Below are 19,182 nucleotides of genomic sequence, written 5' to 3' on the forward strand. Positions count from 1 at the left end.
TTTATAATGCTGTTATGTGTGGAAGTAATCAAGCATTATTGCTCTAGCAGTGTTACCTCGCAGATGTTTTATACTCATGCTGAGAGGTTGGGGAATAAAGCAGTTATGCAGGTGCAAACCCAAAGCAGAAAGTACAGTCACTACACATAGGTTTGGTTTTGAGAACCTGCCTGAACTTTTTCAGACAACACATTCTTCTTAAGAACCAGTAATTCCTGATTTTCTGGATTTCTTGTGCGATAGTGCTGTCTTAGAACACAGCAGCAAGAAATTTAAAATGGCTAGGCTATCCTCCAGACAGTAGTGTTTAAAACAGTACTCCTTTGGTTTCCTAGCTGGCTTCTCACTTGTAATTTATATGGATTGTTAATGCATTCCCTTACTGTAGTGCCTGTAAAGGGAAGTCATCCTAATTTCGTTGAAAATGTAATCTGCAGCTGTTTTGTACCCATGTTTTCAGCATTTCTAGAAAAGAGCACCTTGAAACTTTTTTATCTTCTGGCTGATTAGTGTCCTCTGCTTTATGCAAAGAGAAGAATCCAGTTTTCTGTAACACCAGGGTCTTCCTTTTTTTTCCCTAACCCACACATCAGTAGAGTTATTGTGCTTTGTGCTTTGAGTCCCAGAAGGATGCTGCTTTATTATTTGGCTAATCAGTGTTATTAATATTGGATCATGCAACTGCTTTTAAGCCAGTTGAAAATGGTTGTGTTGATCCATATGTAAACCACAAAATGGGTATTAGCATAACTTTTTTTCAACTCTAACAGTTCAAGATAGAGAAGATTCCTGTCACTGATGACTAGGAGCATCTCACTTATTCCAGTAGTGTCCTCTGCGCTCTCTGTGTGCATATACAAGTCATCAACTATCATAGTCCCAAATCCTTGAAGCCATGCTCAATAGCAGCTGCTGTAGTCAGTGGAAAATTAATGTTCTTATGCAGCAAGATCAGAAAAATTTACGTGCTCAATGACAGCTGTAGGTTTCAACCTTGTGTTTCTGTTAAATAGTAAGCAATAATTCTTAGGCTTCTGAGGTTAAATCCTGTATGTGGGCTGTAGAATAATCTTGGTCACTTGAACTTCAGGTTGGGATTTACCTGAGAGTATTCATTGTCTTCTGGAGTCTGAATAGCTAACATCCCGTTAGGTATATAACTAAAATACAAGAGAGTTTACAGAAGGTACTCTTAAATATGCCAAGAGTAATAAAGACTGATGTTCATAATGTAGATTTTACAATCTTGCGTTATAAAATGGTGAGTACGAACTCCAGATTTGCATGTGATTGATAAAGGTTACTATTTAAGAATATATGTTTTTAATTTAAGAAGTCATAAATTTATTATGAGATTTAAGACTTAGAACATATTTATTTTCTGCATGCGAGCCAGTGCCCAAATTTCAGTAGGAGGAGGGTGCCGGAAAGTACTGAATTTCATTAGAGCTCCAGTGAAAACAAAGCTACTGTGGAAAACACACATGCACAGACAAATTGTTATGAGGGTCAGCAGGCAGGCTCTTAGTGCTGCAGTGGGAGGGAGGAATACTGTGTAATTCTGAGAGTGCTGTAAGGTCCAGAGTCTCACTGACATAATTTCCTCAGGAGACACATTCTTCATGTCCCTCAAAATGTTTAATGGCAGGCAAGCTTTCTCTTCTGCTGCTGCATACAGATGTGGTTTTTAAAGCATGTTGCTCACTTCTTCATGGCACATGTGTGATTAACAATGCTTTTTCTTCCAACATTGTACCTAGCATGCTTTTATGTAATGTCAGACAGCTTTTGCCATGTTGCACAATGAACTTTCTCCTCCAAACTTCAGTTAATTTGGAAACATAATGAAATATGTCCTACGCATTTGCAGCTTTCCACCTAGACATGAATTACTGTGGGGAGAGTTTTTTTACTGTTTTTATTTGATCCTGTGGTCTTGACTGTTCTTGATAACGTAACTATGAGCAAGTCACTTTCCCTGAACAATGGCAAAAAGATGATTTTGGTTTTGGTTTTTTTTAGCTGTGGAAGTGGGGGACAGATATGTCCTTTCTGCTCCATCAGCAGTTACTTGCCCTTTCAGCTGGGGCTCCTCTTGCTATGCTATTGCACCATCAAAAACCAGCTAGAGATGGCTGGGGGTCACTGAAGGACTCATTTGGGCTGTTGAGCCCTTCAGCCTGTGGTGCCTGGCTAGCCTGGGTTTGAGGGGTGTCAGTAGAGAAACTTCCTTTTACTTTATAAGGCAAGCCTTTAAAAAAAAAATAAAAATTGGAAATGCATGGTGACTTGTATGGTTATTCTTTAAGATGGTATCTTGTGTGCGAATCTTTACATTTTATTGTAAGTCATGGCCAAATAGTAAATAATTTTGTTGTTTCTCACTCTCCATGGAGAAAGGTTTCCTTTTCCCATGACATTGCACTGCAGAGTAACAGAAAAGTGACACACCCAGGCCTAATACTCAATCCCTCTACCTCATGGCAGGCTGGAAACATATATCCAGATGGCATTTGTGTAGTTCTTCATAAACACGCACTCCAGCCTGCCACAGATCGTGTCCAGCACACCAGAAATCTCAAACAGGTCTTGACAGGCGGATTTTGCTGTGCCAGCCAGTCAGTCCAGCTCTTGCCTGAACATCAGCTGCAGGTTCAGACCTGCTGGTTTTGTTTCCCTTGTCATCAGATGCTGGGTGTACTTTATTTTTATTTTTCTTTCAGACTTCACATTTACAAGAGATCTGGAAACATGAGTCCATGGAGAGACCAGCCTTAAAGGTTTTAAGAGCAAGTAGGGATAGACAATTAATAAAAAAGTTCTTAAATTGCTATACTAGCCATGTATACTGGATTTGTATTCAATTCAGTTTGCCACCGTGGTAAGCCCTTTTCTGCAGCAAGAGTGCTGTTTCCATTGCTACTTCAGATCTTGTTTTCTGAGGGAATTTGAAGCAACTCACCAGTGAAATGAGACAGATACCATTACTTTGCACATTAATTTGGACAGCAAATCTGCTAAAGCCCTGCTTTTCTAAGACATTGTCAGAAAAACCAACTTTTTAAAAGAGAGGTTGTACAAGTTCTTATTTTAGGCTGTGCAACTGGAAGTAGAGCCTGAGATTTTCTCCAGAACCCTTGGTGCAAATTTAAAGCAGTATCAAGTTTGTGAGAGCAGATTTAGTGTGAATCATAGAGAAGATTGAAGTGTCTGTCATGCAAGAAACCCAGGGTAATGAACTTGGTGAAAATATACCTAAGTGACTTGCATTTTGACATGCAAGAAGCACATGGCAAAAAAGGGAATTTAAGTGATTTGTGATAACTGCTTTGTATAATTCTGTTTCTTTTGACACTGTGTAAAGATGAAGACTGAAGGAATTTCTTGAATCATTTGCTTTTTCCCCCCAGTAACAAGTTTACTGAGTTACTCATGATTTTGTTTGCAAATATCTTAGTAGTAAATTACTGTAACAACATTTAACTTATTATGTTTTCCTCATGATCTTCCAAGGTCATTTCATCCACAACTGGATAGGAATACAGACATACAGAATGGAAACCCCCACAGATACTCCTAGAGTTCTATATAAACCAGGATAATGATTTTAAAGATCATTTTAGTGAACTATAGGTGGCTTGAAAGAAAGAAAGGTGCTTTAAAAAGCTAAGATCCTTTAGATTGAAATGATGTTGCAGCACTGAGCCTGACGAGTTCAAGAAGTGTTTGGTCAATGCTCTCAGGAACCATGGTGTGACTCTAGGGGATAGTCCTGGGCAGAAGTTGGACTCAGTGATCCCTGTAGATCCCTCCCAACTCACCAAATTCTGTAATTCTGTGATTGCTAACCTGTGATACATGCTTTATCAGTAGATCACAGAAAGATGTGCATATTTTTAGTCAGGTTATTGCAATCTGTAGGCTTTTGGGAGCAATATAGTTCATAATGGGAAAGGAGAATTGCAGAAAACACTGTGAATATCTTTCCTTGTTCTTTTAATGTTGTTTACTTGTTCTGTGTTTTGCTCTCTCTCTAGACGATTTTTTTTCCTCTGATTTCTCATAATTTCTTCCCTGACACCTTCTTTCTCCACCTTTTTTATTATAAAATAAAACCAGCTATTTGAGCAATTTGGAATTGGGTAAAAAAATGTAAAAAACATGTGGGTGTGCCAAATTTGCTGCCTGAAATTGGTTGATTGATAAGGGACTTTTTCATTGTGAATTTTTCTTGGAATTGTTCTGTGCTCTCTATTGGTATCACTTTTCTAAGGCAGTTTCTTCTAGTCATAATATTTTAATACTAAAGCTTGAGGGTAAGCACTTTCTTTAAAAGCACTTTTTTTTTACAATTTTTTAAATTATAGAACTTGTATCTATGTCCATTTTTGGAAAATTTACATTATGAATCTTGTTGGTCGTGGAAGAAGTGCAATTTTTGGCTTGTTTCATGCATAGTAGAGTTTTCACTGGAGATACTCCTGCAGGGTGTTTGAGGGGCAAGTAAATCAAAATATCTATTGCTGCTGTGTAGTTCTCCTTTCCAGCTTTGCTTTTCTTATGCTCCCATCCCCATTGCTAAACACAGCATCTGAAATACCTACTTCACACAAAATGAGAGAAAAACACAGAACTCACCATGCAGCATGTCAACAATTTGTCTTACAGAATTGCTCTAATTAGTCATGTAAACTATAGTTTCAATTATTGATTGACACTGAGCATATTCAACTGCCATTAAGCAAATCAGGCCTTGGAATGCTTATGTTTGAGCTTTAACTTAATGCTCCTCTTGAGAATCCAGGTATCTAAAATAGATGGTTCAACCTACTTAATGAAGCTGTGAGAATGAGTTGACAAGTGTAATATGAAACTGTCTAGCTGATAAAATTGATTAGAATGTTGGAAACAATTACATATTGGATGGCCCATAGCATTTCTTGACTTCTATGAGAACTATCCATTAAAAATCTTTAAAAATCATGTGCTGTTAGACTATTTTGAAATTTAAGGTGGCTTTCACAGCTCTTGTTTGGGTTGGATAGGAATAATTTGTGAACTTAGAAAAGATGGACAGGAATTACTAAAAAAAAAAAAGTAGTTGGAAGAACTTCTTCAAAATGTCCAAGACCAGTTTTGCACAGATAGACCCTACGCTGATGGATTATTTAAATGAACAAGGTCACCAGTGTGGACTCACCTGTAGCAGAAATTTGGGGTCCTCTATCTTCACTGCCTTTATTTATTTCACCCTAAATAAAGCTAATTTATTAGCTTGACCCAGTCTCAGGTCACTTTCTCATTTTCTTTCTTGCCCACAGGTTAACACTGAGTGGTTCTACACTGCAACAGCTATATATGTTACCCTGCTTTAAGTTCTATGTTGCTTGGATTAGAATGCTCCTAGTGCTTAGCCTTGCTACAATAAAACCAGGTTTTATGCTTCTACATTACCTAGATCTGTCTTTGATAAAGATCTGAGAGAGTTGTGACCTGGCTAGCAATAGATAAATCCCTACCTAGTGTTAACCTTCATAGTGTTAACCTGCAGTGTTAACCTTCATTTTCAGATTCACTTTCATCTTCAAAATAAGTACATGTAGTCTTAGCTTTACAGCAGTTTCATACTTTAAGATGTCCATTTGTGTCTGCTAAATTATGAACTACACAGTCCATGTTTTTGCAGTTCAATACTTAGAGCTTTAGGTTGAGAGTTGCACATGTGAAATCTGAAGTTGGAACTGAGGCTGTTGTAATGACCTGCAGGCAAAGGATGCATAAACTGAGGAATGTGCATCTGACACATCCAGATTTTTACAGTTCATCTCTTAGGTACAGTAAATATTTGAGCCTGAAGACTTTGCACAACTGTTCTTAAATGCATTGTTAAAACATGCTTTTCTAATACACCATCAAAATTCTTCACTCATTTTTAATTCTTCTAAAATTAAACACTGATACCCTTTTAATTTGGATTTCATGTAGATCTTCCATGTATAGGTGAAACTTCAAGAAGCTATCTATAAGCCTCCAGCCATTTACTTTTTTTTTTTCTTATTTTCAAAACTGTTCTGCTTTATTCCTTGTGTGCCTGTGCAGAGTAGCAACTTGAGTATTTGAGGAAAATTACTCAGAATTGTTCTGAAGTACTTGATTGCGTATCATCAGAAGTTCTCCAAAGCTTCATTTTGTCAGCCAGTGTTCGAAACTTAAGAATTCAGTATAATTTAAGCATCTCTTGGAAGTGTGTAGCTTTGAGTTTATTATAATGGCTAAATAAATGCTGTATCAGATAATAAAACACAAGTAGACTAAGTGTAACCTCCAGCAGGCATCCTTCATTTCAGCTGCTGCTCATATCAGCCATCCTGGAATGCTTTAAATTAAATCATAGTCTCATAGAGATTGACTAATTAAATCAATGTCTTAATATAGTAATATATTTTATAAATTAATATTCATCATCCTGGACCTTTTATGATTGAGGGGAGATAAATGCAAACTAAGCCAGCCTAGTAATATCCCTGCTAATTAAGTATACTCATAGAATCATCAAGATTGGAAGAGACCTTCAAGACAATCCAGCCCAACTGTCCACCCAGCTCTACCACTCTAACCCCTAAACCACATCACCCACTACCAGATCCAAGTGCCTGTTGAACACCTCCAGGCATGGTGACTCCACCACCTCCCTGAATGCTTGCAAGTCCTGTTTTGTTTTCTTCTACTTTTCCAAACATTGGGCACCTTTTTGGCAACACAATCTTCAACAGAAAGGCTAAAGACAAGTTTATAATAAAATAGTCCTAAAAATTAGCTTTGAGTAATTTATGTTTTTTCTCAAATTACAAAATGAGGAAATCCTTTTTTCTGAGGGGACATGCATTTTAATATACTAATGAAAATGAACTTGAATTTAATGAAATTACTAGCCTTTTGAAAAAAACCTATCTTACTTTTATTATGCTCATCAGAGATTATTAAAAACATTAGTAACTTCTTTGAAGATGTCTGCCAGAGAGTTTTCCAGCCTGGGCTAAAGAAAGCTTCTGCAGTTGCAATCATGTACAGTTGTTCTCTATGCTGGCCACGTGCTGCTTGGCCACTTCCTCTCTGTGATGTGTGAACTTCTTCCATGGGTGGTTGTCCGTGGCTCCCATGTATCTAAATAAAGGGGAGATGGGATCCAATGGGTTTGGATGCAAATGGGTCCAATGCAAAACTTGGATAAGTTCATAGGGAACTTGGCTCCAGAAGCTGTGAAGATTAGGGGTTCCAGGACTAGACATTACAGTAAAGAAGGGAATAGGAGATTAGCTGGCTGAGAAGGGAATGACCAGCCAGAAGGGTGTAATACCATGTAGGACTGAAATCACCTGGAATTCATTTGGACTAAGACAACGGAAGTAAAAAGTGATGTGAGGTAATAGATCTGATAAAGATATTATATAGGTGGAGAATAGGGACAGGCCAAGTATAGGACTGGGAAGAAACAGGTGTAACTGGAACCAGAACTATAGAGAGACTGATAAATGGAGACCAGGATTGGAGAGGGAGAAATTTAGATCAGAATCAGAAAAGCTAGAAATGGGAAGAGGTAGTCAAAAACCAGTTGTGAGTGTTTGTATTGTGTCTGAGTAGAGCTGTGATAGGAGTCTGAGAGGCATTGAATATCCTTTCTGGACAAAGGTTGGTTCTAGGAGCAATGTTCCAGGAATAGAGATGGAGACCAGGAGTCAAGGCTGCAGTGAATGAGATTTGAGATACTGTTTAGGCTGGAAGAAGCTGGACAAAAATTGCATTTCAAGAAATAGGAAGAATAATTTGTGGCCATTGAGAAGACTGTATTTGTGATAGTCGCACTTCAAATGGGAAGTGTCCTGATAAAATGCTTAGTTTCTTTCTGCTACTGTTCCAGACAGGAATTTGTGGTTTGAAAGTCTGCAGTTTATTCTAGTCTGTACCACAGCATAACAGTTGATGGTAGGCAAAGTCACATAATCAAGCTTTCCTCAGATGGCCACTAATTTAGTTTGTGGATTTCAAACTTCTGAGCTGATTGCTTCCTATTGCTTCACTTGCAGACAAGCTGAGGAGTCTCTAATACTTTAACTTAGAAAATTTCTTTGAAGTGGTAATTTCTTGGAAATTTTAAGTACTAAAAAAAAAAATGAGATACCTGGAATTAGAGTATGCATTTCATTTTCATCTGTCAGCTCAAAGAAGGTTTCTGAAGAATAAATTGTGTTTTGTAATGGTGAAGCTTGCCATTAGAAAACCTGAGAATATTAGTAAATCTATGCACAGAATAATATGTACATAATGCATGGGGCAGTGCATAGAACAAAACAAAATAAAGCAGTCACCACATAGTTGCTCATTTCTTCAGTGCTATTTACTTAGTTCAAAACTTGGCAAGACCAAATGCAAAACAGTTAGATATTAACATATTTAAAAAGTTGAAGCATGCTTCCAGAAAAATCTTTTCTAGGAAGTAGGCCGTGTGCAATGGAAGGTTAGTCAAGTCCATCCTTTCCTAAACTTGTCATAACTGTTCTTAGTTCTACCTCATGTGTGAAGCTTATGGATATCAGTTCAATCTCCTAAAGTTATTTCAGGGTTTCATTTATCCTAAACACTGGTAAATAGGTTGAGCTTTTAATTGTACTGCTGACAAATGTGAGCCATGCCAAATTTTCAAAGGCGGTGCAAAATTTGACCCTGCTCATCTATTTTCCAAGGTGATAGTGAGGCTTACCTGAGTCCTCTGAATCTAGTCGTCAGTCTTCTTGCAGAAAAATACCCAAACTGGGTAAGGTAGAGTCTATAAATAATGTGATTCTGAACTTCAGAATCTAGATATCAGGCTATCACATGACATTTGCTTTCATCTGAACCTTTGAAGCATTCTAGTAGTTTCTGCACTGTTGGACACAGTACAGGAAAAACCTTTACTCTGTGATGCAGCTCTGACATCTGCACCTGAAACTGAAGGTTGGAATGGACCTAGAAAGTCAGAGATCTCAGTTTTAAATACTGTGTTCATACAGGCCATGCATGCTGGTGTACACACATGCCCTCAACACCTTAAAAGCCTTTTAAATGTCTGGGTTTTGTTTTTCTGTATTGAAGTATTTATTTCCACCTTACCTTTCTCTAGCTAACGAGGGTGTAGATTAAATACTTCTCTTTCCTGCAAACCTTTTATTTTTGCTTTGCTATACATGTTCTACCACATGGTATTTTGGTGCATTCCATAGCATCAGTGATCAGATGAAGGTTCAAAGTCATATCAATGATATAAAGGAAAAGCATATCCATGAAGTTTTTTATCTGTAGCACCTTCCTATTGCAAAATATCTTTATAAAGATCTATTTTATTTGGAAAGGAATATATTCTCTGCAGTGCACAGCTTGTTTAACCTGCCCACATTTTTATTATTTATGATGTCTGTAATGTCTAAACAAAAATTATTAGGCTTTTTTGCCTGGTACTTTTTGATAGAGAATCACTATTAATCTGGATTCCAAATCCATATGTTATTAGCATTGCTTTCACAAAATATCCATATACACTGTCAAATAATGGAAATTGTAATAACTGGTGGGACTCTAATGAGCAAAATAAGTTCTAATTACCTCATAAACCTGCTTTTATGACTGGAAGTAAAAACAAATATTGCCTGAAAGTAGTGTTAGCTTAAGCCACTGGAGAAATTGAAGAGACCTTAATTCCAAACATCAGGTTGCTCAAATATACCAAAAGTAAGGTTCTCCATAGGTAGTAAGAAATGCAAATTAAGCTCAGTGTAACAAAATAAAGCATCATACTTCTGCCTGTCCCTGACTCTCTGAAGTAAATGTCTCAAATCTTGCCTTATTTATACAGGGGTAATTTGAAATTTATGTTAAAATCATCATAGTGACAATCAAATTGAAATTCTCCATGAGGATTTCCACAGTTAAAAGTGTCAAAAACAGGATTAAATTGTTACTTGGTTGTATAATGTCCAGCATTTCTAATGGAGCCACGATACTAGAAATAACACCTAGATATCCCAGTTCCCACTTCTCTGCTTTCATTGTCATACTCTCAACATCCACACTGAGGAAAAAGGTGGTAGGTACATGTGCATGCTATTATGATAAAACAGTAAAGGCTGTACATACAGTGAGTGTTGTTGGTAATGAGTACTTAATACTTGTATTCCAGCAGTCCAGGACTACTTAGGTCATGCCAGGACAATAATAACAGTTGTAAAAATACACAAGCAAACCTTTCAGAAGAGACTAGTGGTTTTAAATAGAATCCAACTGTGAACAGCAGCTGCCTTGAAAAAAGCCTCTGAACTGCTGAGTCACTGTACTTGAAAATCAGGCCTCTTTTGGACTTGTTCACCAGTCATAAATACTGGACATCTCCAGTGATTTCTAGAATAGTTTCAGGAGTGTCATGGAAAATTAGGTGCTCTGGATAGGTGAATATTTTTTCTCTTTGTGGAGGAGGATTGCTGTGAACATCTAACCTGCAGTTTCAGATCTCATATATGCTTTGGATTACTGAAATTGGATTAAAATTGCATTCTGTAATTTATACTGTGTGGTATTTGCTGGGTCCCCAGGATGAGGAAGAAATGAGTGAATGTTCTTAGAAGGCTAATTTATTATTTTATGATATTATATTTTATTAAAGAATACTATACTAAAACTATACTAAAGAATAGAGAAAGGATAGAGACAGAAGGCTTAACAAGAATGATAATGGCAGACTTGTGACTCTCCAGAGCCTCGACACAGCTGGATGTGATTGGTCATTAAGTTAAAACAATTCACATGAAACCAGTCAAACAATGACCAGTTGGTAAACAATGTCCAGACCACATTCCAAAGCAGCAAACACAGGAGAAGCAATCAGATAATTATTGTTTTCATTCTTCTCTGAGGCTTCTCAGCTTCCCAGGAGAAGAAATCCTGGTGAAGGGATTTTTCAGAAAATATGACAGAGAGAATTCTGCATCAATAATATAATCAACTATAAACCTTACCTTTTTTTTTTTTTTTTGACTCTAGTTTTGCAGTAGAGACTTCAAGCAAATTTTCTCAGAGTTTCATATTTCTGAGAAGGCTTAAGGAACAAATTTTGTCTCCCTAGAGTGCATTACGCCAGAGATGTTGGTGAGAGGAAGATGACTGTGTTATGTGGGAGACACAATTTATGAGAACATTTTCCTTAGTGAGGAAAAGGAACCTACTGTTAGTAGTATTGATCAAGCTGATAGTCACTAGGCAACAAGTCCCAGGCAGATTTATATGGAAAATGCTGGATGTCAGAAATGCAATGTTGTTATGGAAATGATTTATTATCAGCTAAAGGGAACTTTAAGGGAGTCAAGAAACTGACAGTCTAATATAAGGCACATTTCAGGTTTTGGAGTAAAGTCTAGCAAGAATATAGCTGCTGGGTCTGTTGCTAAGTGACTGTGTCTATTTGCCTAACTTCAGGTTTTAAGCTTGTGAAGTGATACTGATTTGTAGCTTTACATTCCTCATTGTTAGAGAATAAACTTGGGCAGAATTCAGCTCTTTACAAGAATTAACTGCAGGAGGGATTTTATAGTTAATATATTTTATGATTTTTAGGCCTCTTGAGTGTATTGATTCTACTTACAATTCTGCTCATCCTCTTCTGTATTGCAGTACATCTTTCACAGTGGAGGCAAGATCACCTAGCTTCCTAAAAATCCTTGTCACCAGTGAGCAATCTCCAAGCATCCTGCTTCTGAAAATAGGGATTCTAGTTGACTGGTATTCTGTACAGCACCAAAATGGTTGTTTTAGTAAACAATGAAACCTGAAGCTGGTCTTGTCTTCTGGCATAAAATCTATTCCCTAAAATAATAGTCAGGAGTCTCTGCATCCTGGGCTAAAATGCATAGTGAGAATGCCTGAGATTGGCCTTTTACATGCTGGAAAAAGACTACGTGTCTTGCACAGAGTCTGCTCAGTGAGGCCTCTGGATGCTGCTGTAAAATCAGGTATGAAACAGTAAAGTATTTGTGGTCTTAAGGCACTAGTGTAGGGGTACAGTGTCAGGATACAGACCTTCATTTCCACAGCCATGTCCTGAAGTCACTTGCACCAAAGAGAATATTTTTGGATAACTGTAGCAAGTTTTCACAGCACCAAGGGACTCACAGTTGTAAGACTTCTTTGGCCACCTGTATCCTAAAATAAATGCTGCTTTACCCTGGGTACTATCACTAAGGGTTTACAGTTCCACTGACTGGGCATCTGTAGTATTTTCACTGTGTTTAGTATCTCATTAGAACCTGCATGTAAAATTTGATTTTGAAATAGAAATGATGCCAATAAATTGATGATCCTAATTCAGGGACACTTTTTCTTTCTCCTCTGTAAAGATTCGAATTTTTTTTAGCTACCCATAATGATTCTTATTAAGAATTTAAGGTATCTCATGGTTCTCTTACTGCCACTGATAAGAAGGTCATGTAGTTGCAAACCTTTTAAATTTGTGTTGGACCTTGTCCAATAATCTTGGTCATGTCCCATTATCTAACATTCTTTACTACATTTTTCTACTGCATTGGGTTCTACTACCAAAAGATTTTTTCATTATTCTTCCTTATTACTCCATGCTATTAACAATATAGTAACATATTTAAAATTGTGTTTAGAGCTTGTAAAGAAACAGCCTGATTCTTACCTTTTATAGACATTTGCACAGTGTTTTCATACTTGCTGGAATTATCAAGTGTTTATATTTGTTACTGTTGCTGGATCATGTAGAATTTTCCCCCACTGTTATTTAAAAGCGGTTATAGTCACGAGATCTTGGTTTTCCATGGGCTAATTATCCAGTGTGGATTACCTATGTGTTGTTACTTCCAGCCATTCTTAGGCTGCAGCAAAACGTGCAGCCACACTAGGAAGCATCTGCATTTGATGTGTTGTGAATTGTGGTATTTTTTCATGAAGCACTGCTTTGTCTGCTAGTGCTTAGTTTCTTCTGCTTTCCACAGTTTCCAAGTATTTGAAATTCAAATATTCCTGTGAATTATATACATTGATTTTCTTACATTTTGGAATAACTGTTTTCATTTTATAAAAGCTGGTATTCTTCTCCATTATGTCTTGTGTTCTTAAGAGGCGACCACTGACTATATTCTAGTGCACTGATTTACGATGTTGAACTTTATTTATATAATGTTGTTTCAAATGAAAAGGGCCTCATAATCATTAAATACATCAATTGTGAGTGGTTTGACCTGTATTCCAACACAATATGAAATCCTTAGTTCCCAATTCAAAAAGTTTCTGAAAACCCAGGGTTAAATCTATAAATGTACTGAGGTAATATGTTTTTTACTATAAAAGTTAACACAAAATACTTGTCATTTATCATCTTGGTGGGCCCTGTTAGGCCTAGTTAGGGGATATTTGGTTGGTTTTTATTACTTCAGCAGTATGAGATGAAAGTAACTTCTTTGACATCAGTAAGTTTATCCCTCCAGCCTCTGTTACTGATAGTAGAATATGTGTAACAACTATCCTTAATTAAGTTTTAACAATAATCCTGTTTTCCGAGTTACATGGAGAAAAGCCTGTGGTTGTATTAGCTGGGATTGTCTTCCTTTAGCATTTATATTCTTAGAATTTAAAGCAAAATAATCCCATGGCTATGCTTTTGAAGTCCATTGCTGGGAAAATGCTAGAGCTGATACCTCTGCCTCCTAAATACCCAAATCTCTGGGTTCTCTCCTGTTAAAGGCTGTTTACCTAGCTTGCAGAAGGAATACTAAGTTTGGAAAAATCACAGATGCAGTAAGTAGTAGTGATGGTAATGGCAATAAAACCTCATATTGAATTCTTCTACATTACAGGAGTACAAACGCAAGTTAGCCAGAGTGTCCCAAGTACGGAAAGAACTCAGGTCACGCATCCAGAACCTGCCTGATCTCTCTCGACTTCCCAACGTCACGGGCAGCCATGTACACCTACCATTTGCAGGAGACATCTACAGCGATGACTGATTCCCAAACATCCCCCCATAGCCTCTGCTTTTCTGTGGAATGAGGGGTAGGCCAGACCGATCGGTACTCTTGTAGTATTATTTTTGTATATTGTTGCAGAGTGTCAGTAAAAATACTTTAATAATTTATAAAAAATGGTTTAAAAAGTTGATTTGTTTACTATTTTATTGGTGAGTGAACATAAGGGTACATTTATAAAAGTGGCATCTCTGTCTGTTACATGGAAGAATGAATAATTATCTTTTGTAAAGATTTTAGTTGGGTGCCCTATAAAAAAAAATGCTAAGATTTTTCCTATGTACCCTGTATGTAATGTAGATCAATATATAATCAAAACATAATTCTAACTTGAGACATTTCCATTGCTAGTGGGAGAGTGAAACGTGGAAATCACAGGCTTAGGTTTGCAAGAAGGCCAATTCAATTTAATGCAAAGTTAAAAGTGATCTTACTGTCCATTACATTTAAATTACCCACTCCCAAAACAATGTGGGTTTTTTTGAAGTAAATGCTAACAACCAATTTTCTATTGGAAAATATTAATCATGTTACACTGAGCAGATCTTCAAACAACTCAAAATACTACAATATTTTTGTATCATTTAGAAGTCAGCATGTAGAAAGTATAAAATTGACCAGTTAATTATGTTTTGAAATTGTAGCTTTTTACAGCTGCTTAGTTTCTAAATCGAGGGACCATTCATTTGCAATCTAATCCTGTTCTGGAACATCTGTTTCCATCTAAAAAGGTTAATCCCAGAAATGTGAAGCCATTTTACAGTTTTAATTAAATTGAAAGGTCATTCTCTAAACTGTCTCAGTTGCTAAGTGCCCATTATTAAAATTTGACAATGTACCATCCGTACATGCAACAAAATGGTGATACAGCTGTACTGTACATCCTCTTCCACTGAGAAACCCTGGAGGCCAGCATGGGCTACCACCTCCCCGCCTTCACCTGCTCCAGCAAATATTTCTAAATCTTGATTGTCTTTTTTTGTCTCCTCCCACAACAGGAGGAGACTGTTCAGGCCTGTGTATAACTGAAACAGCAGAAAACTATTGCCCAGTTAAAAAACTCTGTGGCATGCCATAAATGTGGTATTTGTCTGGGAACAGCTAAATTTGTCAAGAATCCTTGTTTCCATACTATGAATCACCTTTTAAGTTCACTTAAAAACTTAAAGATACAGATAGGCATTTAGCACATTGCCAGAAAGTTACAGCTTTTCAATTCACCGGAATGAGCCATGTAATCATTGAGTAATTTTAAAAATGCCTACCTGTACCTTTGGCATTTTAATGACCTAAAAAACCTAGGCTGCAAGTGTTTTGAGTTGGATATATCATAGGACTGTTTTATGATTGCATTTTGTCCATGGTTTTGCACTTGTCAGGCATTGTTTTGTACCAGTTCAGTTCACAGTTTACAAGTTTAATACACCTCACATGAAATCAATTTTTTTTACAAAAAGCTGTTCTTCTTTTTCAAAACCCACAACAATTCAAAACAGTCCTGGAGTGAAATTGTTCAAGGTAGTTATCTGTCACTTGTTATTGGCTTCTACAGGGCAAATCACTAAAATAGTTGTAGGATGTGAATGGAGAATAACCACTCTCTTTAAAATACATACACTTGGAAATAGGCATCTCAATCCAGTTGCTTTTTCTCATGGAAGTTGCTATGAATAAGACCTCAGTTAAGTAGGGAAAAAACCTGAAAAGATAGAAATACAAGCTGTTGACATAGAAGTCCATAGCATGCAATGTAGAATACTGATTTTCTAAAAAATTCTGACTGACAAATAGGAGTGCGCAAAATAGTTATCAGAGCTCACTACAGGTCCAAAAATTTCAGTTTTGAGTGGCAATTTTCCATTCTATAGGAAAAAAAGAGCTGTGACTATATTGAATCCAGAATATTTAGTTTCTTAAGTGTAATATGCAAAATTAAATAACACTTACTGACATCTTTTCAGTGTAGATTCTTGATAAGAAAATGTTCTGATACAATTTTAATGTTTTAAATATTTCTGTTCCAGAATGTTAAACTCATCACATAAATTTTTACACACATGTATGTGCATTGTAGTTGCAGTTAAAGCTCAGTTTTGCTAAAGAATAGCACCAAATTTGTGGTATATATTAAACCAGCTTAATCTATTAGGAATTCTTAAACAAATCATAAAACAAGAGGCATAAATAGTGAGTTCATGGTTGAATTCCATCCATAGAAAACTTAATTTATGCCCAGAGGTGATTATAAGTCTAGTGACAAGGCTTATTAGACTACACTGAAAGACCTATATTGGATACTCAGAATCATAGGGAATTAAGCTTAAACAATCTTTTGCTGCCTGAATTGAAATTAGTTGTAATAATAAAGTTGACTGTTGAATTTTCTTGATCTCTCAAATGTTTTAAAAAAAACATGACATTTACTTCACTGGATCTGTTTTTCCTATTCATAACTCCTAGTGATAACATTGCTTATCTGTAGGTAATGTAGAACTGATAAAAGAGTGAGGAAAAAACCTCAAATTTTTCTTGCTGTTTATAAGTTTTAATTTGGAGAGAGTGTTATTTTCTAGATATATTTTTCCTTATTTTACTGTGAAATTGTTTACTTCAAGGAGTTTTTCATAGCTGGGGTTTTGGAAATGATCCCTCAATATTTGCTTGGAAAAGAGGGCTTGTGAAAGGCAATGTCACTCTTAGAGCAAGTGTCATATATTAATGGCTGAATGGTATGCTGAGGTTTTTTTTATTTATATGGGAAAGGCATTGGGTATCAAGTAGTTAGGAGATTTATACTGTAACTGTAATAGTATAGCAGGAGATAGCATGGTAGAGTACAGATGCAGCCCTGTAGTGTCAAAAAATACCTCCAAATTCTCAGGTTCCAAAGCTTAATGTACGTATACTTCTGACATCTCAGGAAGAAAAGAGGCTGGGTGGGGAAGGGTAGGGTGCCGAAGAGACAAAAGGGAGAACATGCCTGGGTGGAAAGGTAAAAGCAAACCACATGTCAGCTTCTGTCAAAACAGAAATAAGTGTGAGACTGGGCAGCACAATGTTTTATCTGTAGGTGGGGTTGTACCACAGAACTGCTTTGGGGTGTTGCCATCCTGGGAAAGAAAATGTGTGGGCATACCCTGCCTATCTCTTCTAATGTGGTCTGGCTCTAGGCAATGCAGAATGCCTGCCATACAAAAGGCACAATTATAAAATATCTGAATATTTTTCGTCTAATAATAAAGTCATAATAATTAGATTATTTGCTTCACTATATTGCACTTTTATTAAGCATTCTCTGAAAAAAGCAAAGATATTCCTGCAGCACTTTGCCATATGAGAATGCTTACCTTGGAGGTCACTGGGACTGCTTGTATGTATAGTCTAGTGTTTGCAGGCTCAAACTGTGTTTTTTGCAGAATGTTTTGAAAGATATCAGGAATAATACCCCACTTTTGTGGTTTTAAAAATAAATGTGAAGTCCTTAGTTATAAAAGTTGCCATTCTTAGAAATTATGTTTCATGACTTCTTTTGGAAATTAGACCACAGCCTGCAGTAATACTAGCTTGTCTGATTCACTCTGTAATGTTTGTATTAATATATTAAAGCACCTCTGTTAATCCCTAGCAACACAACCCAAACCACATGCTTATTATGTATTTTATCCGAGTAGTCTTCTGAGTGTCAAATTGAGAGCTTTCATTATGATGAAATTACATTCCTGCTTACCTGAAGTTTAAAAAAAACCATTGTGTTAGGACTTGAACAGACTAGTTCTGCTCTCACATCTCAGTGGTAACTCAGTCTGGTCCTTCAATGATGACCTAAACACATATGTAGGAAGGATGCAGTAGCCAGGAGTGCAGATGACCATGGAGGACGTGGAAATCATACATAGGCTTGGTTGGCCCTCTGCAGAAGAGCCTTTTGAAACATAAGGAAATAGATCTGTGGGTGTGGGTTATTTCAGTGGGAAAATCAGTGAAAACCAGCACGTCTAAAATTTGATGGTTACATTTACAAATATTTAGGCCAGTTCTGCTCATGACATTTAATCACAGTGATTATTCCTGCAAGTAAAGAAAGCAGACCTAAACACAGTGTCTGAAGTGGAATTTTTTTTTTTTAATGAATGACCAATTTTGTCTCGGCTCCTATTTCAGTGTGTCATTTATCTTGATTAAGTAGTAAACCTCTTCCATCGTGTTATTTAGGAATCTAATTCTGACTTCATATTTACAATAGTTGAAGTATCCTACTAAGCATGATGTTTTTGTGGGAATTTGAAAAAGTTCAATAGCACTCATTACTTGTTTGCAACAGAAATAGACTTATTTGTTAAAAGCTAACAAGAAAAGTTTGAAATGTAAAGATGTTTCATTATTGTGCTTTTCTGACAGAACCTGTAATCCTTGTGTAATTTATGTCCTCAGAATTACACCTGTATGTACGCTCTTTCATATTTAATAAAACATTGTTGTAAAAACATCTTTGAAAATTATTGTTCCCTGCTTGCCTTCTCAGTCTCGTGGTGGGAAATGGCTTTAATGTCAACTGCTCCCTATACTCAGGAAGCAGCCAAGATCTCATCTCAGTGATAATGCTGAGGAAATGTTTGATACTAATTTCGAGGTTTATTACTCCCTGTATTTTGTGTGACAGTTTTCGGTGAGAAAGCAGTGTGTTAAAGGGTCTGAGGTTCTATCTCTAGAACTGTAAATTTAGTTGAGCTGGTTATTTTAAGACACCCTTTGTAACATTTTCAGTGTGGTACAAGTACTGCCAGTGATACACATACCATTGCCCAGGAAAATTTGTGTGAGCTGGGAAATAATTCCCACTCTCTATTCAAATGCCTCTTTGCAGGGCTGTATGCTCAATGGAGACCTTCTTGCTCTTATTTTACAAAGTCTCTCTGAAATCAGAGAAGGCATTTCCTCTCTCGAGTTTCTTCCAGCTCTTCAAACACAAAGCCAGTAATGTGGCCTGGCAGTGCTTTGGAGGGGAGCTCAGCAAGTCTCTCACAGCCAACAGCCTTCAGTGTTTCATCAAGTACAGGAAGGTAATGTGTCCTGAAGGGAAGAGTGCCTGACTTGCATGTATGTGTGTAGTCTG

The 19,182-nt window shown here is 36.8% G+C and overlaps 1 protein-coding gene across 1 annotated transcript in view; it reads left to right on the forward strand.

Annotated features, from left to right (window-relative positions):
• Nucleotides 1-18,555, forward strand: part of RPRD1A (regulation of nuclear pre-mRNA domain containing 1A) — a 43,656-nt gene extending 25,101 nt beyond the window's left edge. The window contains exon 7 of the mRNA XM_071454961.1: nucleotides 13,902-18,555. Within this exon, the coding sequence (XP_071311062.1) occupies nucleotides 13,902-14,051 (150 nt within the window). The 3' untranslated portion in view covers nucleotides 14,052-18,555. The remainder of the gene's footprint in view (nucleotides 1-13,901) is intronic.
• The last annotated feature ends 627 nt before the right edge of the window (nucleotides 18,556-19,182 follow it).

Source organism: Agelaius tricolor, unplaced genomic scaffold, assembly GCF_023055355.1.
Source record: "Agelaius tricolor isolate 1412-34295 unplaced genomic scaffold, bAgeTri1.0.p SCAF_2, whole genome shotgun sequence".
NCBI classification, from domain to species: Eukaryota; Metazoa; Chordata; class Aves; order Passeriformes; family Icteridae; genus Agelaius; species Agelaius tricolor.